Source organism: Pungitius pungitius, chromosome 3 (genome assembly GCF_949316345.1).
Source record: "Pungitius pungitius chromosome 3, fPunPun2.1, whole genome shotgun sequence".
Taxonomy (NCBI): Eukaryota; Metazoa; Chordata; class Actinopteri; order Perciformes; family Gasterosteidae; genus Pungitius; species Pungitius pungitius.
Genome location: NC_084902.1, coordinates 2,308,551 through 2,335,019, shown reverse-complemented (window position 1 = coordinate 2,335,019; position 26,469 = coordinate 2,308,551). Strand labels below are relative to the sequence as shown.

The window sequence follows — 26,469 nt, the reverse complement described above, 5'->3', positions numbered from 1 at the left end:
CTTGATGCCGGACAGCAGGATGTTGGGGTTCAGAGGAGAGTGCAGGTCCGACAGAGTCTCAGAGTAGCCGCTCTGCCTCAGACAAGTCATCATGGCCTCCTTGGTCAACATGGCCTCCTTGGTCTTACTCCGCGCGTTCTTGATGGTCCCCAGCTTGATCAGCTCGTTCACAGACTTTAACTTGCTCAGGGCTTCCACCTGGTGAAGTCAGGGCAATGTTTAGATGGCACATTTTCATGTCGGGGAGGGGGGGTGCTCAAGCCCCTCAAGGTCACCTCACAGCACAGCACCACTAATAAAGCAAACAAACAGAGGAGTCCTCCCTGTTTGATGCGACTGAGCTCATCCTCCTTTCACAGACCCTGTCAGCATTGAGCCGGCTCGTCCAAACAGGAAGACGGTCACATAAATGATGAGGAAATAGGAGGAAGAGCCCCCAGGAGTGACTGTCACAATGAACAGTGTAGAGGGCCACGGTCAGGGGGGCAGGAGGAAGCGGCTGCTGTCGCCGTGACGGGGGGGTCGATGGAACATTCCGGTTGTTGTGTGACGACCCGCAAAGTCTGAAGCGTGGCCTTCAGAGTCAAAAAGGAAAACCAGACGGAGGGTAAGTGCGTGTCCCACCTGTTTCTTTAGAACCTCAATATGAGGGATGCTGCCTCGACAGTAGGCTTCCAGGATGAGGGCAAACTGGACTGAAACAGCTGGCATGTGGATCTCTGACCTGTGGGAGAGGAGGGGGGAGGTGGGGGGGGGCGCGCACAGCCACAGTCAGAAGAGCCCCCCCGGCGACTAGACACAAAACTCTTAAACGGCCGACCGTACACACCGCAGGTGCCAGAAGAGGAAGTGTCCTATCTTGCGGTTTCCCTGGGCGCGCTCCAGCAGGAAGTGGGTGAGGGCGCAGTCGTAGTACGGCTCGTAGCGCAACACCTGCACCAACTGCAGCAAGTACTGCGACAGCTCCTCCTCACTGGGGAGGACGGAGAGAGAGGGGGGGGGAGGGGGCGCAGGGTGAGGATGTGTGATGAAGTAAAAATAGCAAGTAAACATAATGATGTGCACACAAGGCCAGAGGATGACATGCGACAGCTTGACTATGCAACAAAAACAAACAGAGGAGTGTGTTTGTATATATATGAAAATAAAAAGCATGTAGGGCCAGGAACACATGCTTACCTCATATCCTGCAGACAGCCCACAGCCCACTTTCTGACATACTGGTCTGGGTAGTTGAAGTCCAGAAGCTCCAGAGCGTCTCTGGGACTCAGTTTGGGCCAGGCCTGAAGCAGTGCCTGGAGCTGAGACACACACACACACACACACACACACACACACACACACACACACACACGCACACACACGCAGAACGTCAAAGATAGCGATGTGCGTGTGTGTGTGCGCGCTGTAATTGTTGGTCTCTGCTTCTTCAAAAACAGACCTGGCTGAAGATAACACAAAAGGTGCAGATCCTTCCAGAAGGAGCAGATCGTTTAATACGGAGCACATTTCAGTTTTATTTAGCGCTAAAGAGGCTCATTAGAGAAGAAGCTATTTCAGTTTGACATTATGATACTTTTTTGTATTCTTGGGCTGATAAAGATGTCATGCCAATAGTGCCTAAACGCACTAATCATTGATAGTACTTCTAATGATTTATTTGGCACAGTCCAAAGCATAGAATTATTTTAGAATGTTCTTTTCAGTATCAAATAGGAAAATGTCCTTTAAACACACGTTTCAGTTTATTCTTCCTTATGATAATTGACAGAGTAATAATGGTAAAAACGACAACATCACATCACTAACCTGCGCCATGTCCTCGTGTTTGCTCCACTTGACGGAGAGCAGCAGCTTGGGCAGCGACTGAGGGAAATTGTCTTTGCAGTCGTGGCGAAGCGTCCAAATCAAATCCTTCTCGTTCTCGCACAGCTGAGAGAGCGGGTCGCGCTCCATGATCTCCCTCAGCTCGATGTGGAACTTCTTCCACCCGCGACCCTGAGAGGAGCAACGAGGAGAAGACGTAGCGGAGTACGGGGTGAGAGGAGGACAGAAGGGACACGGGGACGACGATGAGCAGTGACCGGAAACCACCACAGGGGGGCAGGAGAGCCTCAAAGCGACACCAGGCCCAACATGGTCTCCAATGACAAGGCACAGTCCGGTTCCAACAGACGTTGATGCGAACTAATGTTAAAACGGGGCGGTTTCTAACTGCGTCTTAGACCAGCGGTTCCTGTGTTAATCGCTAAAGCGACGCACGCTCGTACGTCCACTCACACACTCACACACACACACACACAGCGCTCCCATTACAGGGGTGTGCTCCGGCATGCCCTCTGCCCAACGCTCCATTACGTAACCGGCTGCAACACGCCCGGCAGAGGGCTTTTTAGCAGAGTGCCGGCGGGACGGGAAAAAAAAAACACACACACAAGCAATCTGATTAGAGTGTGTAGTTTTGAAGGGGACAGGAATAACTCTGCAGCTACACCCAGCCACGGACGATGATAACGGGTTTCTAGGGAAACCAGCAGCGCGAGATAATAGCACAGCGAGTAAAGGGGGGGGAGGGGGAGGGAAACCATTCCCACCGTGCATCAACTCACCATCAACACGGAGTCATTTGCCCTGGCGATCTCTGCGGCTTTTTCCACTATCTGCGAAGATGAAAAGTGAGTGAGGGCCGTCCGGACGTCAGACAACCGATAAAAACAGCGCCACCGCTGCCTGTCAAACCTTGTCAAAGGGCGGGAAGACGACGGCGTGGGACATGTACTCGGGGAAGTGGATGTGCAGCGCCGTGGCGTTCTCAGTGTACGGGTTGGTCTGAATGGTTCCGATGGGGTTCAGCATCTCTTCAAGCTCATCTGAGTGAGACACACCACAGGGGACACGTGACGTTACATCAGTAATCACTTTGTACAAGTACATAATAAATGAAAACTGAAAAATGGATGTACAGGTGAAAGCTTTGTAATGGTACGTCCACAAGACATTTAGAAAAAACAACTGGGAGATCCCCGCTTCAAGTAAGAATAAGGAAATGAGTACTTAAATATGGAAATGACTCAAAATCCTCGTCCCCAGCGAGATAATAATAGACATACCAGGAAAGGAGGACCAGCAGTGCAGGACGATGTCTCCGGTCTTCAGCTGGCCTTTGTAGTCAAACACCATGGTGTTGACCCAGGCTATGGGGTAGTGCTGGACCACACAGAGGGAGAGAGGGGGGGGGGGGGGCAAAGACCAATGAATCTTCCATCAATGGTATGACGGTACGATAAAGACGGGTTAGGTGGGTCGGTTCCTTACCACTTTCCCTGCTTTGCGGATGGTCTGGTACTTGTTTATGTGGAGGTTTTTGGTGGACTTCTGCTTCTTCACCTTGTCCATGACGGCGTAGATGGCGAAGCAGAGGCGGGTCATGCGCGGCAGGTCACAGACGGGGAGGTCGAACTCCAGCGTGCTGTCCTTCCACGTGTGGTCCGAGCGCCCGCAGCTCTCGCTGCTCACCGCCGGCTTGCAGAGCAGCTCCGTGCCGTGGAAGAGCCCCGCCCTCACCTGGACCTGCGAGGGAAAGATTCACCGCCGCCATCTTTACACAACGTTGCGCGTGCAGGTTTTTTTTTTTTTTTTTTTGGCAAGAGTGCATGCGGTGACATTGCAACGGGACCAGGAGAGGTTTTGATTTCACTCTGAAGGCTGTGGGCGTTTACCTTGGCGCTCTCCTCTGCGTTCACCTTGCTGCCGTTCACCAGGACGATTTTAAACGGCCTGGACACGTCCCACACGCACGTCTGCACGAGCTGCAGTGGGGGGGGGGGGAGAAGGCAATGAGTGAGCAGTATTTGCGTAATGCGCATTGCACACAATCGGGAACAATTGCTGCCACAAATGTTGGGCATTGAAAGGAATTGGACATGGCGGGTGGTGCAAAACAAATAAACAGTGCGGGAAGTATAACTTTCAATTAAATATGTATCTAAATACATGGTGCAGAGGCAAACATGACCACACTCTACACAAGTATGTGTCCTCCTCCACAGACACACACGGAAAAAGCAAAAACAAGTGGGAGGTCATCCTGATGTCAGGCCGAGGGGATTTGCGATGGGTCAGCAGTCAGCAGAAAGAAAAAAAAAAAAACAGCGCCACATGACCCGTGGAGTCCATGAAACATGACTAACTAGCCCACTTCCTGCCGCCTCCGTCCTTGAGCGTGTGCAGACGTGACGCGTGCACCCATGTGTCTCGGTGGGCGCAGCGGTGAGCTCATTAAAGTCTCCTTATTAATCGCTAAACAAGGCGTTGATTACAATGGGAGAGCCAAATACCGCATTAAAGCAAACGCGAGTCCAAGATGTCACCACCTCACCATTGCAGTTAATATAATGGGCGTGTGAACTCTTGAGTTGTGGAGAGCAGGTTTTGTGAGTTTGGGCCAAATCGGAAGCTAAATGTGACGTAAAAAACAAAACAACAACAATGTTTTTGGCTCCGGCCTGTGAGAGGAATACATACCGTGTGGTAGAAACCGCGACCAGGGAGCTTTTATCCTTGAGCCAAAACACGAGGACAGTTAGAGGTTCAATGGGCACTGGATAAAGTGAAGATGTAAAACAATCTCAAAAGGCTTCAGCGAAGCGTTCTTATCAAATTAGACTTCATCTAGTTCTTAGTGTTACAGGCAGTGAAGGCTTCAATAACACAATAAGATATAATATATATTTTATTATGTTACGCTTAACATAATATATTATATATACGCTTAAAACCATAAAAGGTTTCACAAACAAAGACGAGTTGGACAAGGAGATAAAACAACGCATCAACTCCAATGATGAGGAATCAGGGATCTCTATAGATAAAGCTTTCTGGTGTCTTTTATTAAATGTGCTAAAGAGAGATTCCTTTTCCCTTCTCTGCACAGATCCAAGGTGTTTTCAAACTGTTAACATCTTTATATGTGATAAATATAACCCAAGTTAACACACACACACACACCTGTGAGATTTACAGACGTTTCCAAAGCGCACGTCACCTCAGCGAGACGCCCGGTAATTAATAATCCTGGGAGAATAACGACTAACGAAGGCCAATTAAATCCAACCTGACATTTGAAAGGTGGACACACACACACACACACACACACACACACACAGAGGGGGGTGATGTCATCGTGCACCAGGCGGCGGCAGCAGCTGCACAGAGGAGTTTTCTGACAAATGTGGCGAATGCTGGCAGGACGCATCGAGGACAGCGGCTCATAAAAAGCCCCCCCGCTCCCCCCCCAGCATCTCTCTGAAACCATCTGCGGATGTGGAATAGAAAATATCGCCACGACGCAGAAATGGGAAGCGCGCAGCCTCGCGCCGCCGGACTCACCGTGGGAACCCGTCTCTTGGGGGGCAGCGGGAGGGGCGGGTTGGAGGACTTGCGGCTAACCACGGCGCCGATGGCGGAGATCTCCTTGTCGAACATGGCCTTGACGGTGCTGGAGTGGACCAGGGTCAGGTGCGGGGGCTCCTTGGCCTGCATGCACGAGCGGATGTACTGCACACGAGATGGGGAAGAAAAATGTTGTCAGCCGTGTGCATGTTTTAGCTCACACACACACACACACACACACACACACACACACACACACACACACACACACACACACACACACACACACACACACACACACACACACACACACACACACACACACACACACACACGATCCCTTTTTTTTACGGTCGTGCAGCATGTTAAACGTTGAACATTCATTTCGTTGAGGCGCAATCGTGTGCGAATAAAAGGGGCTTTGAAGAGAAGGATCAGCTGAAGAACAATTAATCAACGAGCCGCAACATGTGAAAGTTGTGCACGGCTTGTCTGCACACAATTAATAAAAAGAAAGAACAAACCAAACGTAGCTCGTATACCAAGAGTCAAATAAAAAATAAAAACGCCTCTGGGTTTCAAGCCCTTTAAACGTCTTCTTCTGTTGTGGGCCGATGTTTAACCGTCAATTCAAACTGAAAAACCTCCTGCGTAGCCAACGCATCTTTATCAAACATGGAGTCCTGCTGGTGGAAACACAGGTAAACACCAGAGGTGGGAACAAGTCACTGTTAGGCAAGTCACAAGCAAGTCTCAAGTCATTGCCCTCGAGTCCCGAGTCAAGTCGAGTCAAAGACGAAGCAAGTCCCAAGTCAAGTCACAAGTCACAGCCATCAAGTCTCAAGTCGAGTCACAAGTCGTACCATTTTAGTTTCGAGTCATTTTATTATAGTGGGGACGGGGAACCCTGGGTGATGGTGCGCTGCCTCACAGACCTAGACTACGAAGGGAAGGGTAACGGTGGATGGACTGTGACTGTGTTATAGTACTGTAACGCTCACCCCAATGCTGCAGCGTAAATAAGGAGGCGATGACTGGCTTTATTTATATAAAACAACTCAACTTCGGTCACTGTTGGCCGTCACCACGCCGAACGAACACTTCCGCATAAACGGCCCCCCAAAACTCGGGTTGTCTCGCGTAACTACAGCTGGTAACGGAGCATAACGTGAACACATGCAACATCTGCATAACTGATTAACTAATAACTTTAACTCAGCTCATTACACTACTTTAAAACGGACGTTGACATAATGTTGGCGAGGATTTCCATCGGAGTCTGAATCCGGGTTCAAAAATCCAGATTTTTGTAACCATGAACGAGCTGTCTCGTTGATACGGTCAAATGGACTGCAGTGATTGGATGTTGTTCAGGCAGCGCGCGCTCTCTGCATACAGGTGGCGCACATTTATTTGACAGATGCAGATAAACAGCACGGCGCGGTGGTGTGAAAATGTTTTCCCCCAGTTTTCATGGGAAGTAGCAAGTCTTCTCGAGTCAAAAGGCTCGAGTCCAAGTCAAGTCACGAGTCATCGGTGTTCAAGTCCAAGTCGAGTTGCAAGTCTTTGTACGTTTTATCGAGTCAAGTCTCAAGTCATCAAATTCATGACTCGAGTCAGACTCGAGTCCAAGTCACATGACTCGAGTCCACACCTCTGGTAAACACACACATCATTCATCCATTCACTCACTCACCTTGTACTCAATCAGGGGCTGCTCTCCACACAGGAACTCCAGACAGTGGCTGACCCTCAGCACGTACTGACCCCGCCACGCCTCCTCCTCCTCCTCTGGCCCGTGGGTGGTCAGCCACTTCTTCAGGGCCAGCTCCATCAGCTCGGAGGGGACGCAGGACGGCGCCACCTTCAGGCTGGCCGAGTCCTGTCGGGCGAGACGGAGACATGAGTAGACGTCGGTGCGCTCAGACCGTGACCCTCTAGTTAAAAACCACATCTGCTGCTTGAAACTGTCTCACTGGGAAAGTCGTAACTAGAATATGTCAAAGAGGAGGTTGCTGCATCACATCATCATGTTAGTCACAGAGTTGATTGATGCGTGTCAGTACGAACTCGCCCTGCAACATACTGCGCTCTAAAAATGTGTCGATGCGCAAGCCAGTGCTCCGCTGTGATACGCTTCCATTTATAGCTCAGCATTGACCCGAGAGGGAAGTATGATTTCCTGGAGGTGAGAATGTCCTTTATTAATAATTCACCACAAAGAGAAAAGGCCACGCTACGGTACGGCGAACCTACGAAACCAACAGCGCGGCGACATCACGACAGACGTCAGCCAACCGCTGAATTCTAAAAACACTGAACTTTGGTCCTTTTTCACCTCAGAACAAACAAACCACACCAGCACACCTCCCCGTGCACAACGTGCTCTCCTGCAGCTCCCAAATGAGACTTCCTGCCAACGTCCACCTGGGCGCCGTGTCGCAGATGGCCGTTAATTTTGTGTGTGTGTGTGTGTGATGTTGATCAAAGCTGATACACACGGGTCCGGAGGGACACGACCATCTGTTTTATAATGAAATAATATTGATATAACAGAAGAGAGACGGAGACGGACAGCTGGAACGAGACAGTCGGAGAGAGTTGAGATAAGGAGAGGAAAAAAAAAAAGTTAATTTTAATCAGAGCTCGTGTCCCTTGAGCTGTGTGCGTGTGTGTGTGTGTGTGTGCGTGTGTGTGTGTGTGTGAGTGAGTGAGTGAGAGAGTCCGGGGAGACGGCATCGTTTCACTGATGGTTTTGACCCACTTAAGTGTTCGCACATGACTTGTGATGGTTGGGCTCGGTCACAACTGAGCAGAAAGAATAAAAAGAGTTGCCGAGGCAGACTGGTGGAGTCACATGGCTTCTCTTTGATGTGGTGGAGCGGTCAAACGGTTATTCTCAAACGAGTTTGTACGAGCAGCACGCCAATGAGTTCATTGATGGATTTCTTTTCATTTTTCTCATTCAATTCAATTCCTTCCGCCCCGGTTCCTCCATCGACCTAAAGTCACTGCTTCAAAAGGCTTTCCACCTAAAAGCACAAAGCGTCCCTCCTCTCGTGAGGTCATCCATCCGGGGGCCGTTTCCCGCAACATTCAACGTAAAGTCATTAAACAGTGAGGACCTAATTATGGTTAATTCATTTCAAGACTTTTTTTTTTATATGTTTGTGCAGTTTACAGTAAGGCAAATGGATACAACTTCAAATAGCCCCGAGTCCCAAGATACGGTCGAACTAAAAAGTGTTAAGCTCTTATTATACATTGGTTTGTATTTCATACTAATCTATATTCTCTGACGTCCATCCATCATTCTCCTATCAAAGGGCGGGGGGGGGAGCAGGATGCTGAGCAGAGCATTGTAGGAAGCGTCTCTCTGTCTCCCTCTCTCCCACCCTCCCCCTCTCTCCACTCCCCCCCCCCCCCCCCGTGCCGGGAAATCCTCCGACGGGAGGATTCCAGGAGGCATCGGGATCAGAGGCTCAAGCCCAGATCAACTGGCCCTTTGCATGCGAGGCGGAGCGGAAAATCCCACCGTGACGTTTGAACGCCTCCGATTCCCCCATCACGACAATCCGCACAAAAATAAGAAGGGCTGTAAAAGGGAGAAATACTCCTGCGACTCGTCTAATAAGGTTTGTCCCTTGGTTGTCGATTGTCCTCGATGTCTAACAGGAAGTAGACGTGGAAACTGCAAACTTCATGCATTTTATGACACCAACCGTTCCTCCATGAACAGTCTGCGGCGGCGACGTCCCTCACCTGAGACTGGTCGAAGTGGATGATGACCTTCAGGTCGGCCGGCCGGTCGTTGAGCCCCTCGGTGACGGCCGCCCCCCCCCCCGCCGGGGGCTCCAGCTGCGGGGAGAAGCAGGCCTGCAGCCACTCCGTGCACGTCATCATCTGGACCTTCTGCATCCTCTCTTCGCTCAGGCGAAACATCTTGCTGCGGAAATCCTTCACCTCCTGGTCATTTATGGCATCGAGTTCGTGGAGACCTGGCGGCGGGAAGCGTCGTTAGAAATAAGGACACGGCGGGATTCGAGGAGACTCAGAAAACTCAGATTCAGCAAAACAACCATTGGGTTTAATCAATGTTTTTTTCCACGTGAACACGAAGCACGAGGAGTTCAAAAAACTGCATTTTCTAGTGTGCATGAATATGCATTTTCAAAAAGACAATGAATTCAAACACCTGTGCAGTGAGTAAAAGAAACCAAGAGCCTCCGAATATCCAAATGCCAGCAGTCTGACCCGCTGTTAAGTCTGGTTTCGGACTTCATCCCTTCTGCTCCCTGAGGGTCTCTTCCTATTGTCTTTGTTTATTTTATCAAACGGGACGCTGCCTCCTGGTAACAGTCACATGACCCTCTGCATTTAAAAGAACGGACCGCACTGGCTTGCATCGCGTGACCGTATTCCTGGAGAGCGAAACAACAACGCGGCGTTTCCACTTCACTCCTTGTGAAGCGTCGGAAACCATAACAGCAACAAGACATAATATGTCTAAAAGGGAGCATAGAATAAGGAAAGAGGCTCGCTGGGAACTGCGTTTTTTGCATCAAACTACGGCGCTGGTACGACAGACGACCAACTCCGTACCCTTTGTGTGAAATAAGAAAGTATTTATTATTTTCACCTGACGCATGACTGAAAAGTCTGACTTACAACAAGCGTTTGACCCGCTCAGACGGGCCCTTTGGCGCCGATCGACCCCCTGCTGCTCCCCACGGGGTAAAAACACAGCGACAGGCGATGGAGACGTCCCACTCACCGCCTCCCGAGGGCCTTATTTTTTTCCCCCCCCCTTTATCGGGCACAGCGCACGGTTCAATCAGGGAGCAATGTGTGCAGGGACCCCCCCCCTTCTTACCCTTGCCGATGAGCACGCCGATCTTGGAGTCCAGCAGGCGCTCCGCTCGGCCGCAGTTGCGCGTCACCAGCTTGAGGACCGGCAGGAAGGGGCGCACGTCGCACAGCCGGCGGGATTCGTCCTCCAGCTCCTCGTGAACGGCGGCCTGGTTGACGCACTCGAACATGTGGCTCTCCATCTCCCCCAGGGAGGGGAACAGCGGGAACGACTGAGCCTGCTTCCATAAGAGCTGGGGGGGGGGGAGAAGAGGAGGAGGAGGAGCCGGGATGAAGTGAACAGAACCGCAGGGGACCAAAAGCTACCTGGAGTAGATTTTTGTTTTGACATTTGTTCCTTAAAACAGATTCAATCAATTATCAAAACACCTGCAACTTAACCATCAATTGATGGCTGCAGTTATAACTGCTGTGACAACACAATCCAGAACGTTTCTGCCGGGTAAGAATGTCGGTTTTTCCACACACGTGAGTAAATATTAATAGTTTAAACAAACGGTTCACCGCCTCAGAGGACTAGAAATCTATGGGATTTTTGTTCTTTTGATTTCCAACAAACGCCTGAGGACTAAAACCAACAACACGTGACGTCAGCTCGTGGAGGAACGTGACTCAGGGCAAACACAACGCAGCTTCTGGGCTGTGAATGATGCGTATTGTGACTCATGCGCCCCCCCCCCCCCCCCCCCGACGGCGTGATCACAGACCCGCTCCAGTGCGTTCGCCCGAGGTCGTGCGGCTTCTGGCGAGAACAACAGAACACTCAAAGCGTCTTGAGGTTTTGACGGCCGTGACGGAACGGAACAGAACTCGCTTGCGGATTTTCCACCGGGGCAAATATTTCCTCATCTTGGTTATCGTGAACGGACGGAATGCAGTCCTTCAGCGGCCTGGTGCGAAGCTGCCATGCCCCCCCCACCCCCCCGCCTTCTTCCATTTATTAAGTCTCCTCTTCCCGCCTTGCTTCACTGACTTATGATTTGTCGCAACTTTGCACAGCGTCTGCACACAGCTTCCCTCGGGGAACGGAGCCCTTTCACAGGTGCCAACGGAGCTCTTTTATTCGTGAAGTATCGACATTTAGATGGATTCAAAGACCTGAAACGTGGGAAGAGGTTTAGAAAAAGCCCCCCCCCCCCCCCCCCTCCCGGGCTTTTGTGCACGTCTGGGGAAAACATGTTGGAGGGTGCGTGCTCAAAAAGTCATTTCTTCCAAAAAAACATCAAGGCCGTGAATTCCGACATCTGCTCCACAGAATCTGCTGCGTCACACACACACACACACAGACACTCTCTGTCGTAAGCAGAGAAGCAACAGGTACCTGGAGAAGGAAAAACAAACAAACCAAAAACAGCCGGCAGGCCGCAGCAGCCACCTCTGTCACAACAAAGGCATCAGATAATAACTGACCAGCTGTGTGTGGGATGTTTTTTTTTCTTTCCCCTCATTAGCCAATAGCCGGTAAACAGGTCATGAGAGGACAACAAAGTGGACGCGCAACATGCAAACGCAACAACCAATCGCCTCTTCTTTTTTTTTTTGTTCAAGTGTGTTGAAAGCGGATTTCACTAGACGGTCTTACTAATCTGCGGCCACTCACCAGTTTGATGTGCTGAATGGTGGCCTCGCGGGGCACGTCCATCTGGATGTAGATGCCGGTGGGCAGCAGGAAGTCCACGGTGACCTGGTCCAGAACGTGGCCGGCCAGGGCCGAGTGGGCCGCCCATATGTCCAGGAGGTCTGTCATGGCAGGAGGCATGGCAAAGGGCAGCAGCGCACACCACCTCCACCATAAGGACCTGGAGGGGCACACGACAGATTGGTGGGTTTTAGCAAAGGCGATTTATTGAGGGGCCTTTCGCTCTCAGCCGCTCATTCGGGACGCTTGCAGGGTGTGTTTTTGGGATGAGCGAAGCGGAGCCTTTAAAAGCTTGATTACAGTGGCAGGAGAATGACAAGCCGACAAAGCAACCTAAGGAAAACAGCGCTTTGGTTACGTGGTATCATCCCGTCAACAAAGCATGAAGAAACTGGCATCCAGCACGTCGGCGTCGCGCCGTTGTTCTGGCCCAGAACCCTTTTTCCCCCAGAAACAGCAGCTCGGGCCAGTAAGGGTGTTCCAGTAAGACACCAGGCCCCTCCCTAAAGCCAACATGCAAACCTGCGGCCGGCTTAAAACAACACGGAGGACAGTGTTCCAGTCAGAGCTGAGAAGTTCTGGTGACACTTCTGGGTAAACAAATAAGACATTTTCAAACAACAATGTATTTATTTAACAAGTCGAGTCCCTTTGGAGGCAGCAGGAGGCCGGTGGCTTTAACTTGGGAGAGGGCCAGTGCTCAGAGGAATGCCCAGTGTGCAAACAGAACAAAAGGTCAGCCTCCTCTCATCCGACAACGCAACAACCCCCCCCCCCCAGAATACACAGACACACACACACACACACAGACACTTTTATAGACTAGCAAGTGCATAAAAAGGTGCAAGTACACATGTGTGCTTAATCAACACAAAAACAGCTGCTCCTACTAAAGGGGGGGGGGGGGACTCCTCTCTCTACATGTTCAAAAGGCCGAGAAAGTTTGCAGCTGAGACCGGACTCAACATCCAGCGCATGCGACCCACATGGTGCAGACATGCAGCTCGAGCAGCACACACACAAACGCATGTTAAATGCGCGGAGCTGCAGTGAGCTGCATGCTTCCTCAGCCGCGGGTGTAAAAATAAATAAATAAATAAATGAATAAAAGGTAAAGTAAAGCTCCCCACAGGCTGGTTTCCACCTGGGACGTGCGCTTGGACCACAGCTGCAGCGTCACGCCACTTCCACCTGCCTTCTTCTCATTAGCCGGTCCTCCAGCGCCAGGAGCATCAACTCTTCCACTCGGCCACAGGTCCATCTCCGTCTCGTCTCTACTCCACCCATTCAAAGTGACAGCGCTGATTGCCTCTAATGCCCCCCCCCCCCCCTTCTCCTCCTCCTCCTCCTCCTCCCTCACCACTCACTAACTTAAGTGCTCCAGCTACTGGCAGATTGGCTGCTTGGTGCCCGCGGACGGCGCAGAAAATCTGCTCTGCAGCCACGGTCTAGCATTCTAAACCACGTTTATGTATGAAAGACTCTCACATGCATGGAGACGCGGTGTGTGCACACACACAGACACACACAGACACACACTCTTGTTGCAACAAGACATGAAACCAGTCGGACGAGCGGATCAAAGAGGGCAGACAACGGCGAGCGAGACAACCACAGAAGGTGCACAGTTACACACCTGAGTAGGTAACACAACGGCGCGTCTGCACCCCTGGGTGCTCACGGGACGGATGAATGGGTGTTTTTGTGCGTCTGCCGACACGTTTCCCCACCAGGCGAGTCGTCCTGCTGGGACTCCCTCTCTGCCTACATTATGGTCACAGGTGAGCGGGTTCACCAGTACACTGTGGCAGACATCCAGAGGTCTGCTGCAAGGTCAGGCTTTAGAGGGCGGGGATTTTTTCCTCCCAGGATGGGGGGGGAGAGAGAGAGTTTCATGTGACGGACAGAGGAGCCCAACGGCCCAGTCCGCCTGTGCTTCAGGACACTTTGAGGCCTGTTTGTGTTGCAAGGTGCAGAAACACGATCCGCCTGTCCTTCTGCAGACAGACGCATATTTTGCGCTCATGAAAAAACTTAGTATTGAAATTTGATGCATTTGTTGCGACTTTGGGCTCAGAACTGTCTTCAGGCGGAAAGATTCTCGCTTTTCACCAAACTTAAAAACGAAAATGAGACAACAGTCACCTGATCACGGCTTTGAATCTTCACGTCTGATCAAAGGACAGCGGCGGTACATCAGAGGTGAGCATAACCCGGAGGGAGGGAGGGGCACACAGTCTCCCCTCCCAAAAAAAGGGGAGACAAGAAGCTCCGTCAAAAGGCCCAGGAGGCGCGCCGCGGCTTCGGGATGGACGTCCGCGTTCCTCTGAACCAGCGACGTGTGGCGAAGGCTTTCATGCCCAGATGCATTTGTGGCCGTTTAAACACTGGCGTTACTCAGCACTCTTTTATAAAGCTCCCTCTGTCCGATAGTCGCAGGCCTGTGAGGCTCTCCACAATGGAATGTGTGTGTGTGTGTGTGTGTGTGTGTGTGTGTGTGTGTGTGACTGGCAGAAAAGGAAGGGCTAACATAAATAGTTTGTGCGTGTGTGTGACACAAAGAGGTCAAAGCGGGTGATAAAGAGTATTGTGACACATTTTTCTTCCACGACGGGCTAAAAATAAAGTTCACAAAGAGGATCTAGGACCGCGTCACCTCCCCACTACCAACAAACACTGGGCCCCAGTTAACCAGTGCGGAGACAAACCTCAGCAGAAAGAGAGAAAACTGCCAAAGTGCAGGTGGGATTTCAAATAATTCACCAAACTAAAAATAGACTGTGCAGCCACCTGATTTCACTGCCAGTGATGAGGCACCTCAGTCACCGGAGACGCTCTGGTGTCCGTCACCGCACATCCGCTTTCACTCTGAGCCGCCAACCGCGGTGACGGAGCCAGACGCCACCGCGCTGCACCTGTATTCCCCCCCCCCCAAAACACCATGATCTGAGAGACCTTTTCACCAGTTCAGAAACTTCCGGTTAGAGGACCTTATTCATTTCCTCAGGTTTAGCTGATGGAATTATTTTGAGGAAACAAAACTATTCTAATCTATAAATAACATCACATCTCCATTTGAGATAAGGGTGGAATAGGAACAAATCGTAATATGAAACTACGTTGACTTCCTCTGAGATGCAGTGGAATAGAATAAAGCTGCACACAATAAGTAAAACACTATAACTTGTCACAGAGCACCACTAAGTCTACTAGCTGATGCACATGGATCCGGTTTAGACTTTTCCTGCAAGAAATGGTCGACTCAGAACTGCAGACGAGGAAGTGCCTTGAAAACAAAATCGCCTCCATGCATTCCGTCTGAGAGGAAGCACAGATAAAGCGATAGAGTGGGAGTGTGTGTGTGTGATTCAACCATATCCGGACAGCGCTCCATTATACCAACCACACCCACCCCCTCGTCCAGTGACACAGAGGCGCATGCCCACTTCTCAGACGGGAGGAAATGACACCGGACGGGAAGTGAGTGACAAACAAACTCCGGGCTCAAAAGTCCCCACCAGTCATTCATGGAGAGAAGAGGAACGCTGCCGAGGAGTCAAAATGTTTACTCTGATCAAAGTCCACATGATCTCACCGACAAGGTACACACACACACACACACACAATGCTTTTGTTCGTGACAGTAGAACAGGGACACCTTCATGCTGAAACCCTAACCGGAGACAGAAGGACCGAGTGGACGCAACGTGCACCTGAGCACAAGACGTCGGAGATGAACTTGTGCCAAACGCGGCCATCAACCCCGTGGCCTCCTGACTCCAGAAAGACGACAACCACAACATGGCGACAAACAGACGCAAATGCATCAGGAAGCAGGTGCAGGAAGCTGCGTTCCCCCCCCCCTCCACGACCCGCCTTCTCTTCAGGAATGTTCTTGGTTCTGCTGGCCCGGCATCTCAGTCATCTGCATTCTGCTGACTCAACAGACGCTGCCGCCCGCCCGATCGAAATCCAGCACATTGAACAGATGGAAGTACGTCAGTAACTTCCTCCTACGGAGCCTCAGCATCCCAAGACCTCGGTTATGTCACAGCGGCCGGGGAGCGAGCAGCTTACCACGGAGCATTGAGATGAAGACTTAACGCCTTCAGAAAAGAGAACAAGGCAAACATTTATTTTGTAAAATCAGTTGCCTGGCAACGTCCAGGAACCTCTTTCACACCGAGCATATTTACGCAGCGGCTTCCCATGTCGGGAACATGAATTCACACGTTCCACTTAGAAGCAAAGGCTGCATCGGTTTGAACCTGCCTGGAACGGCCTGAAGTGCATTCTGCAGTAGCAGCAGTTTGTGTGTGTGTGTGTGTGTGTGTGTGTGTGGGAGATTACAGCAGAGTCACGTCACCAAGGAAACCTTATGTACACGTTTAATGCGGATGGAAATTCATCAGAAGTCTCCCAGAATTCCAAAAGCAAAAGCGCGCCATACAATGCGAGGTGGCGCCGGGCGATCCGATTGGGTTTCACCCTCATTTAATGGTCTGCCTTTTAAAAACAAGACCAACGGGGAGGGGTCACTTCAGCCAAACTCCAGTTAGCGATTGTCGGAAAGAATAACCAAACTGAGACCAATTTATGTCCCGTCCGAAAGGGGGGGGGAGTTTAAACCCCCTCAGAGGTTATAGGTTAAGTCTACGCGCAAGGTGAGGCCTACAGCACCACATTCCATACACCATCAGGCGGTGGAGCAGCAGGCGATTACGCCTCAGAGCGGCAGCTGATCCCATCAATGAGGCTGTGGTACCCGAAGGAAACAAAGTGAGGAGAGGACCGGGAACACAGGACGTCACGAGGCAATCCTGACAACAATAATGTTGCGTAAGCGTCCATGACAACGTGCCTCGTTTCTTAAAGAGGAAATCAATTGGCTAACTGCAAAAGGCGAGGAGTGGTGATGGCGTCGAGGACAATTCCCTAGTAATGCGATACGATGTGGATGTAAATTACTACGCAGATAAGTCTCCATAATGAAGACGGATTAGGAGTTCATCTTACTGTCTGAGGATGGGGGGGGGGGGGGTGTTTACAGAGCCTGATTCACTTCAGAGGCACAACCATCCCCAGACCCCCACCCCCCCCCCAAAGGGAAAGAAAGCAAATGAGAACGATGGGTTAAAAACACCAGTAAGGTATGTGGAAATAGTAACGAGGAGGAAGACGAACAGACAGAAGGAAGGAGAGACAGAGAGAGAGAGAGACCGATGAGAAGATGTGCGATACAGTGTGTGTGTGTGTGTGTGTGTGACTGTAGCGCACGGACCGAACTGGTCCTCCACAATAAGCCTCTGTTCTGTTTTTGTTTTTTGGCGTGCGTGGCGGCGAGGACAGTCCCGTGCCCTGCACAAACACGCCCTTGTGTTGCCCTTGCACCCGTCAACTCTCAACCCAACCCCCCCCACCCCCCCACTGCCAACTTTTCAACATCCCTCTCCATCTCTGCCTCACAGACCAACACATAAACAGTAAAAACACTCACTGGGAAAGAGAGGGGGGGGGGGGGGGGGGGAGGCACAAGGTCACATGGTGCTGGGCCCCCGCAATAAACAAGCACATGATTTACTGTTGCAGAATGAGACCTGCTGCTTCCTCACACCTTCAGTAACACACCCACACACTAAAGCCCGGAGAGGGAGGGGGGGGGGGGGGGCATTAATGCAAAGTGCCAATCTGATCCAATGGAACAGGAATGCTCGAGTGGACATGATGAGTCATCGGCTCCCTCTTCGTTTCTGCTGGTCAAGGAGCTCCGCCCCCGCCCCCCCCCCCGCGTGCAGGTTGGTGCTTCTCTGTGAGACACGAGGATGAGCCTTCATTGATTCTTTTTATTATTATTTTTTAAGACAGAGGAAGTCTTCCGTTGGAAACTCTGACAAAGGAAACAATGAGCAGCCGGCATCAGGGAGTGGACATGCATTCTATTAACAACCCCCCCCCTCCGTCAGGACAACATTGTTTGCATTGAAAACAAGAATCAACGTCTCGTGGGTTTGAAACGGACCGGTTCTAACCCACATTGTAGAAAGACATGACAAGACAAAAACATGACAACGTGAATGGTTACAGCTTTAACTAGAGGTGAGCCAGGTGCGTCTCCCACCCCCAATTCAGCAAATAAATGAACAACGGAATAAGAACAAAGTCTAACCACGATAGCAGGAAATAGAGTTCATTCAAGCATTAATGCTTTTCAATCCCCCCCCCCCCCCCCCAACAACAGCTCTACATTGAGGCCTTTCATCCATTCACAACCACTGACAGAAACAAAAATAACACTAAGCCATTGCAAATGCAGCAGGGCCCCCCCCCCCCCACCACAGCTGACTTCTTCTTTTTCTTCTCAGCATTAGTTCAAACCGCCATTTATCTCCTTCACAGACAAAAGGGCCACACATTCGCACTGAATCACACACACACACACAAAGAAGCCAGGTTGATGGGAACTCTTTGCTGAGGTGACACGCTGATGTCCACCTCCTCAGTTCACACACACACACACACACACACACACACACACACACACACACACACACACACACACACACACACACACACACACACACACACACACACACACACACACACACACACACACACACACACACACACATTAGCCCGTCGTCGGGCCGTGTCTCTTAATTACTCGACTGTGGCAGCGTGCGTTCTGTTGTCGTCCAATTATAAAACACAGCGGCGGGTGGCGAAGGTCACTGCCACAAGGTTAATGGCGCCCAAACAACACGCCTCGGAGAGAGAGGCCGAGGGCCGGGCTTCCTGGGATTGTGAGAGAGTCAGAAATAAAAAATAAAAAAGGGTTTCCACGCATTTCAGAAGTCATTCCTGGAAAATGTCCCTCACTTGTCTTGTGAGCGACTAATGAGACTAATGAGTGTCGATGGGGAGGGGGGGTGGGGGGGTGCAAGGTGTTAAAAAAAAAAAAAAAAAGCTGATTAACGGCTCCAAATATGGAGGAAGAAATGAGACATGAACCGAAATAAAGCAAATGGCAACAAAATGAGCCCAAGCCTGATCGTTGGATAAAACCAGCAGTTTGCATCCCTCCGATCAAGAAAACATCCGTTTGTTACCACACAAGAAGAAGAATAAACAGAAAACAACATGTGATCTTTCTGATTAAATCAGTGTTCCGAGAAATCAAACCAAAGAACTGTTTCAGTTCTCCAAAGCAGGGCGGAAGACAACGGAAGACGGAAAAGGACAAACTAACACACACACACACACACACACACACACCCCGTACCTTCTGTCCTAAAGGGTCTTATTGCCTGGTCCTCTGCTCCTTGCTGGGGGTGTCTGGATAGCGGCTGTGACACTGCATCTGATGGAACGAGAGGACACGATAAGCCAGAAGACTAGAAGCTCGTCGAGGGGTCAAAAGGCCGAGTAAAGATCAGGTTGGCGCTGTAACGGGTGGGGGGCCAGAAAGAGAATATCAAAAAGTCACAGATGTACGTTCTGAAGCGACCTTCACTGCGACCTCATGTCGCATTGGAGGAAAAGTCCTCGTCAAAGAAATCAGAGCTATGGGAAGGCACAATATATTACCTGCGTTTAGCCTAAACATCAACGTCTGTCAATCATTTAAAACCATGAAAGTGTACACATTAACGCAATATTTGTGTAGGTTAAAAGGAACAAGGTTAAACTCAAGTGTGAACTTTCTTATAAGCTTGAGTGCAGCAATAACAGATTTAAATTTACTAGCAGATTGATATTCGTTTAAAAATAAATTGCCACTCATTGTCATCATTGAAACGAACCATGTCAAATTGATTGGTTGTTTTAATTGTCCTGCGTGACTGTTCTTTGATTAATGGTGATCAATAGATGCATTTGTTGTTGTTTGGCCTGTGGGTAAAGTATATCTAGCCAAACAAATTGCATGTTTTACAAGGATTTGGCTGGAGGATGAGTTTGTATCCTGATAAAAATCAGGAATTTAAAAGAGAACTGTGGAAAAACCCACGATGGCAGTTTATACCGAATGAATAAAGCTCACAACATAAATTGACAGATTGTGAAACATTTGTTGTGGGGTCGCCACATGCCAGACTGGGTTTGGGTCCTTTGGGCTTCTGAAAAAACCCCAAAATCCACTGGTGAACGTTCAAAAACCCGACCTCTGCATGTGCCCCCCCCCCACCAGCACCATCTGACGAGGGTTCAAAGAGCCATCGCTATGGAAACCAAGATGTGAACCAAGCGATACGTTATTACGAGTTAACAGCACCCTCGCACCCCCCCCCCCAAACAAAAACAACCACAGCCCGCTAATGGCTGGCAATGCACACTGAGAGGTCAGTATACACTTCCTGTCCCCCGCCCCCCCTCTCTCTCTCTCTCCCTCACCCCCCCAGTGGTTACGATGCTCAATCAGGGAGTGACGCAAAGAGACTCACAAGAACCACCGTGGGAGCCGGAGAGGTTGCCGCGACGGTGGAGCCACGCGAGGGGCGGCGGGCCCCCGCAGGAAGTGCAGCGGCGGGACCTCAGGCCAGAAGGCAGCCGATGTTCAACTTGCCAAGCCGGCTGGCATCACATGAGTGAGAGTGTGTGTGTGTGTGATTTTGGATGAAATTGAGCAAACAACAGACTGAGCATTCACTGTGGACCGATCCAGATATGACGTTTCTTGCTGTGGGGGGAGGGAGGGGGGGGCTTTGCCTGATCTGGGAACAGCTGCAGTCCAACGCCAGTGGGCTTTTTGGGCCCAAATCTATGAATTGATAAGAGGTTGTAAAAAAAAAAAAGGGGACCGTGATGTCCCTCCCGTCGCAGATCTCCAGATGGAATTCTTGGAACCTTGAAGTTTGGGTCTATTGCTCAACAGGAGGCGACTTCTGTGACTCTTCCACAAAAACGTCCAAATACAGTCTTCTTCTGTTCGAGCACGAGGAAAACTTCACACGAGAGGATCACCGAGCGTCACAGAGGGGCATCAGCTGAACGACATGCAGCCACGATTAGAATCTAGTGTCGTCACGACAACTTCAAAGTCCAAACAAATGAAACACACACACACAATCTGCTTTGAAGTGACTTTCCCTGCTCCCACATAAACACTGACCCACTCCCTTCCTCCTCCAACCCCCCCCCCCCCCCCCCCCCCCCCTCTGCCCATCCTACAGGAATGCGAGGAATGCCCAATCCCAATAAGTCTCTCCTTCTACCTCACACTGCCTGCCAATAAACCCTCTGTAGGCTCATTGCAGTGGTCATGTGGGCCGGTCACCAGGCGGGGGGGGGGGGTGCTTTCACTCCCCCACCAGTCTCCTAAACATCATTAATTCTCTTGCAAGCGTCAGGCAATAAAGGGCAGCAGTGAGATGCTTTTGTTACCCGGGTGGTTTGGTCGGGCCCTAAAGGGTTGCATAATAGGCCCGAGTACCTGGAGGGGAAGCCCCCACCCCCGGCCCCGCCCCCCGCCCCCCGTCCTCCCCGCTCCCCCGACTCTGCCCCGGGGCGCCGAAATCAGGATGCCATTAAAGACTGAATCAAATGTTGTTCAAGATGCCAGCGCGTTGAACAGGGAGGGGTTTTGACCATCTAGGTAACGACATCACAGGAAAGGAATGCACACTTTTAAAAAAAAGGGGGGGGGGGGGGTGGGGGGAAGAGCACTCCTTCGACCCAGTGTCGGTCTGAAGGGCCACTCGGCGTCATCACCGTCTCACCGGAAACAAAAGAGCTAGTGTCACTTAAAAAAAAAAAAACACTCATCAGCACAGTGGGACGTTTATAACCCCCCCCCCCCCCAATCGAGAAACACACAGGCGGCTTTTCACTGGCGTCAAAGGTGAGTCAATCAATGCGCATCTGTGAGACTGAAACCACCCCCCCCCCAACTCCTTTAACTCAGCGCTGACTGCAATTTCTATTTTTAGGCGCCATTGTGCGGCGGCTCTCAGGTGGGTGAAGTGCGACTGTCTGCGCTCTCGGACACGCTGTAAATTAGTTACCTGCCGGCTGTCTGAAGGAGCAAAGGTCGACACACACACACACACACACACACACACGGCTGATGCATCAGTCGTATGTCAAATATTCACTCTACAGATATAGTCTGTCCAGACATGTGGCCTTAATGACATCACAGCGTTGGAATACACACACAGACAGACACACACGTTCCCATCCTTTGTCAGTACGTGTGTGTGTGTGTGTGTGTGTGTGTGTGGTTGTCGTCGGCCTTTGCACAGAGGTACCTGCGCTGTGAGAAAGCGTTGCCATGGAGACATGAAACCAACTTTTTTTTTTTTTGCCCTCTAGGGTCACTGAGTGGAGGCTGGAGCCCCCCCCCCCCCCTCCCCCCCCACAGGGTGGAGGCATGGCTCGACCTCAGCCGCCGTGACAGCCGCTACGCTAAAGCATCTGGGAGGAGGCGAGGACCAACAACAACAACACAGAAAGTGTGTTTGATTTGTTGAAATGATGAACTAACGACTCAAAGCTTTCTCTCATTCAAAAAGTGTCCATTTATGAGGCAGAACACTTTTTGAGGAGTCACTCCGTCACTGGAACTAAAATACTAATCCGTTGACGCCTTTATCATAGAGATAAAGATTTGTTCTTCATAAGACATTAAACATTTTTCCCGCCTTTATGAAATGTAATCAGATTGAGGACCAGACAGAGGAGACATTTAGTAGCATCATTACGACTAAACTCCTGGACAAAATGTGGCCTCATATAACAAAATCGGACAGAAAGCCACATGAAATTCGATAGCAGAAACGTGCGTTGTGCCAGTATGGCAGCCGTGGATGCAGGAGAAGAGTGGAGCCGTACGCCGATCCTATACAGCACAGTTTATGGTTGCGTCTCAAGGGTTCGATTCCCCCTGGACGGGAGATGAGAAATTATGTCAGAAGGAGCCACGCTGGGGGAGTCGGCCTCCCTTCACGCACGAGCGATCCACGATGCTCCCTCGTTTGTTTCCACTTGGTAACCGGAGAGCTTCGTTCACACCTCGTTCTCACGGTGCGCTGCGGGGGTGAATGCGTCCCAACGCATCGCATGCTCCTTGGCCGTCCAACCAGAAACGCATGCAACGTGACTGTGTAATGAATAAAAAAAAAATAAAAAAAGCAAGCAGTCAGGACGCCTCTTCCTCCGTTTTTTTGCTGCGTCTCACCAACACTCGCCCGCATTCCTCGGCAGGTCCCGGCCTGCTGCGCAGCAAGGAGTGAAGGATTCCTGCAGCTCCCGCTGCGGCAGATCTCGTGCTGTGTGGAGCGTTGGAACAACCGGCGAGGTGAAGTCGAATCAGAACAACACACGGCCGGCAGCATAAAGAACTTTACACTGATGAAAGGCCGTTAGCCTGCTAAGCTAGCACAGATAATAAAAACACACCGAGAGGATGTTACGCAAGTCTTTCTCATTGTAATAGGGAGGTGGGGGGGGGGGGGGGATTACTTTTAAAGTACAACAGCAGGAAGTGTGATTAAGTATGTGTGTGTGTCTGTATGGAGGGGGGGGGTGTGAGACTGGGAGAGAAGAGAAAGAAGATGACGACAGTTCAAATAACACATCACTCCCAACTAACCTTTCTGACACTATGGATCCAATTATTCCTTAAACCCCGCCCCCTTTATGGCTAATTATGTTATCCTTAACTTGGCTTTAAACACTCTCATCCTGTGCCGTTATCTGTGCATCTGTAGTTTTACAGGCCTTGAGGAAAAAGGTGTGAAACATTTGAAGGGTGGATCCCGAAAAGCTCTTCCTTCCCACGAGGCTCCAGCGGCCCAACGCTGTTTCGTTTGGAATCCGACGTCGTTGGAGCGGCGCCAAAGCCAAGAGACCACCATTCGCCGTCCAAACACTCTGACGCCCCCCCCCCTCCGAGAAGCCCGACACCGGGGTCCCATTGTGCCGATTGCACAGGCCTTCCCGGGTCCAGAGTGATGTCATCACGCCGAGACCCGACACACCCTGCACCCCCCCCCCCCCCCGCTGTCGTTTAAAAACTTCTCGTCTTTTCTTCCCTCATTTAGAATTCTGCCTTCATTCAAAAGGCCGGCCTTTCGGGACCCAATCTGGCTCGGAGAAAATAGCTGCATTGTTGGAGTGACGTCAGCTCGTCTTATCAGCGTCCTGCAACCCCCCCCCCCCAAATCCCCCGACAGCGGTTCCCGCCCAACGAAAGGGCAGCCAGGAGGACCACCGCCTGATCAAAAAACAACAACAACAAAAAACCACATCGCACAGCAACTCTCTCCTTTCGGGACAACATTGGTGGCTCTGTGTCCACGTGTTTCAGTGATCATCTGCGGGCTGGTGGTGGTGGTGGTGGGGGGGGAGGGGGGTGGTGGTATGTGTGTGTGAGCCGCTGACGGGATGCCTTTTAAATTTTGGAATTTAGATCGGCCCGAAACGCGCCGAAGGCCGCGTTTGTTTGGGGGCTTTAGGTTTGTAAACAATCAAGTCGCACGTGGCTTAAATTCCACACGGACGCCTGTAGCATAGATCAGCCTTTAAGGATTCAATCATATCACGCCTTGCTTGGTTCTCTTTTCCCATAAATTTGTTCTATTGTTTCATCAACTAAACCTCTTATTGCACCGTCTAGTTTGTCAAATATCAATACAAATTTAATACAGAGAAGCTGTTTGTTTACAGGTAAATTTACCTACACACAAACACCTGTCAGCACACCGTGCACGAAGCTATGATAACCGGAATCAAAACAACAACAACAAACAGTAAGGTCACAGACTGTTAGTCACAAGCTGGAGTCAATGCCAAGCAGCATTTAGAAACAACAGATCCCAGGCCAGATTATGTCACACGAATCCAAAAGTGTTGATTCATGAAAGGTTTTTTTTTGTGTGTGTGTTTTTCTATGAATCTGCTCAAGTTCCACAACACGAGGAGGATCAAATTCCCCAAAGATATTTTAGCTCATGCCACCTTCTTTTTCCCCCCAAACAAAATAAGATCACCAGAAAAAGGTTAACATGCATGGGAAAAGAAAAACAGGAAGAAAGCTGACTAAATGAAGTCACTCGCCAGAGTCTCAGATCCTCTTTATTTACCCCCATTTCGCAACAATAAAACACAGTGGGGACACGTTCGGAGTAATGAGCGGGTCCCAGTGACCCCCCCCCCGAGGCTTTGGTTGAATAGATCAGTGGTTCTGGACATACAACCCCCCCCCCCCTTAGCACAGGAGTCAAACGACAAATGGTCAAACTTTTCAGGGGACGTATAAAGCAAAAAAAAACAGATTGTTGAGTAATAAGCAGCCTGAATGAGACGCACACTGAAATAGCAGCAAGAAAAACAAGGGCTCAGTATAACAAACAATTAACGGCCTTCCTATCCCCCCCCCCCCAAAAAAAAAGGGAACGCCACTGTTAAAGGTCAAGCAGCTCGCGCGAGACGCGTCATCCGGGAACGTGACGTTCTGCCTCTGCGGAGTTTCGCCAAACTCGGCGGAGAAAATGCAGACGTTCGTTGTGGTTCTGGGTTTGCAGCCGAAACGAGAAGTTCCCGGAACCACTCGTGAGTCCGTAACACATCCACGGAGGTTCCCGGTACGTTCGGCGTGAACTTTACGTCGGCAACGGCGATAGATGTTCGTGGAAATAACTGATCTCAAGTCGCCTCACGTTAACGTTCTCTCTCTCTCTCTCTCTGCGTGGCACTAACTGATCAAACACTCCAACCAGGTGACGTGTATATATCAATACAACTAACGGTCATATCAAAAAACGTGGCTCCCATGGAAGTTACTTTTTTTTTTAGGAGTAGGCACGTGATGTGGGCAGCCGAAGCCACGCGACATTTAGCGTTAATTGACAGGTGGAGAAAAAAAAGCGCAGTCCGGCGTGAGGTCGTCACCCGGGAAAAGTGAACAAAAAGTACGAAGCTGAAGAAAAAAAATAATTATAAAAAATAAACACGGGGACTCACCTTTTAAGGTCCCTCTCTCCAGTGACAGGTCGACGGCCGTTTGAACCCGCGGGACGTGAAATATCGCCTGGAAGCCGTTAAGCAGCTACGGACCTCGCAGGTGGACTGAAGGTGAATCACTCGCCACCACCTCTGCTGCTGCTGCGTTTCCCTCCGCCGGCTCTCCCTCCGCCCCTCGCTGTCAAGTCTGAGGCAGAAGAAAGTAGTACTTCCCCTTTGTGACTTCAAAATAAAGCCCCTTTACTTATCGCGCCGAGAGTGGACGCGTTGAAACTTTACAAGAAACCACATTGTGTTTTGATTTACATTATTTCAACATAACGTTACATATTCATGTGGATATAAAACAACATTACGCAGCCTGAATTTGTTTTCATAAGAAAGGAGTCTGCTGATACGATGTGGCACTGCGATGCTTTTATTGTGAAGGCTCCTGGTCTTTCCGGTCTGCTGGTTCTCTGAGGTGTGACGCCGATTGGTTCAGGCGGCTTTCTGCCATTGACCAACATACCCCCGACACTGAAGTTACTAGCAGTGATTTCACCCGGAAACATACTGTTTTTGAGCCTCCCAAAAAACCCAAAGAGAAGAATAATTTAAGTGACTACAGC

At 50.5% G+C, this 26,469-nt stretch overlaps 1 protein-coding gene across 2 annotated transcripts in view; it reads right to left on the bottom strand.

The window, feature by feature from the left end:
* Window positions 1-26,046, bottom strand: part of pik3cb (phosphatidylinositol-4,5-bisphosphate 3-kinase, catalytic subunit beta) — a 29,356-nt gene extending 3,310 nt beyond the window's left edge. The window contains exons 1-17 of one of the 2 annotated variants that reach the window (XM_037464136.2): window positions 25,859-26,046; window positions 19,179-19,256; window positions 11,861-12,059; window positions 10,265-10,493; window positions 9,154-9,389; window positions 7,088-7,273; window positions 5,389-5,556; window positions 3,720-3,809; window positions 3,316-3,570; window positions 3,111-3,207; window positions 2,740-2,870; window positions 2,610-2,660; window positions 1,810-1,998; window positions 1,180-1,301; window positions 830-973; window positions 625-724; window positions 2-198 (exon numbers count right to left, since the gene is read on the bottom strand). In XM_037464136.2, the coding sequence (XP_037320033.2) occupies window positions 2-198; window positions 625-724; window positions 830-973; window positions 1,180-1,301; window positions 1,810-1,998; window positions 2,610-2,660; window positions 2,740-2,870; window positions 3,111-3,207; window positions 3,316-3,570; window positions 3,720-3,809; window positions 5,389-5,556; window positions 7,088-7,273; window positions 9,154-9,389; window positions 10,265-10,493; window positions 11,861-12,019 (2,354 nt within the window). In that variant the 5' untranslated portion in view covers window positions 12,020-12,059; window positions 19,179-19,256; window positions 25,859-26,046. The remainder of the gene's footprint in view (window position 1; window positions 199-624; window positions 725-829; window positions 974-1,179; window positions 1,302-1,809; window positions 1,999-2,609; window positions 2,661-2,739; window positions 2,871-3,110; window positions 3,208-3,315; window positions 3,571-3,719; window positions 3,810-5,388; window positions 5,557-7,087; window positions 7,274-9,153; window positions 9,390-10,264; window positions 10,494-11,860; window positions 12,060-19,178; window positions 19,257-25,858) is intronic. The other variant, XM_062561028.1, reaches the window with a different exon arrangement.
* Window positions 26,047-26,469: the final 423 nt, after the last annotated feature.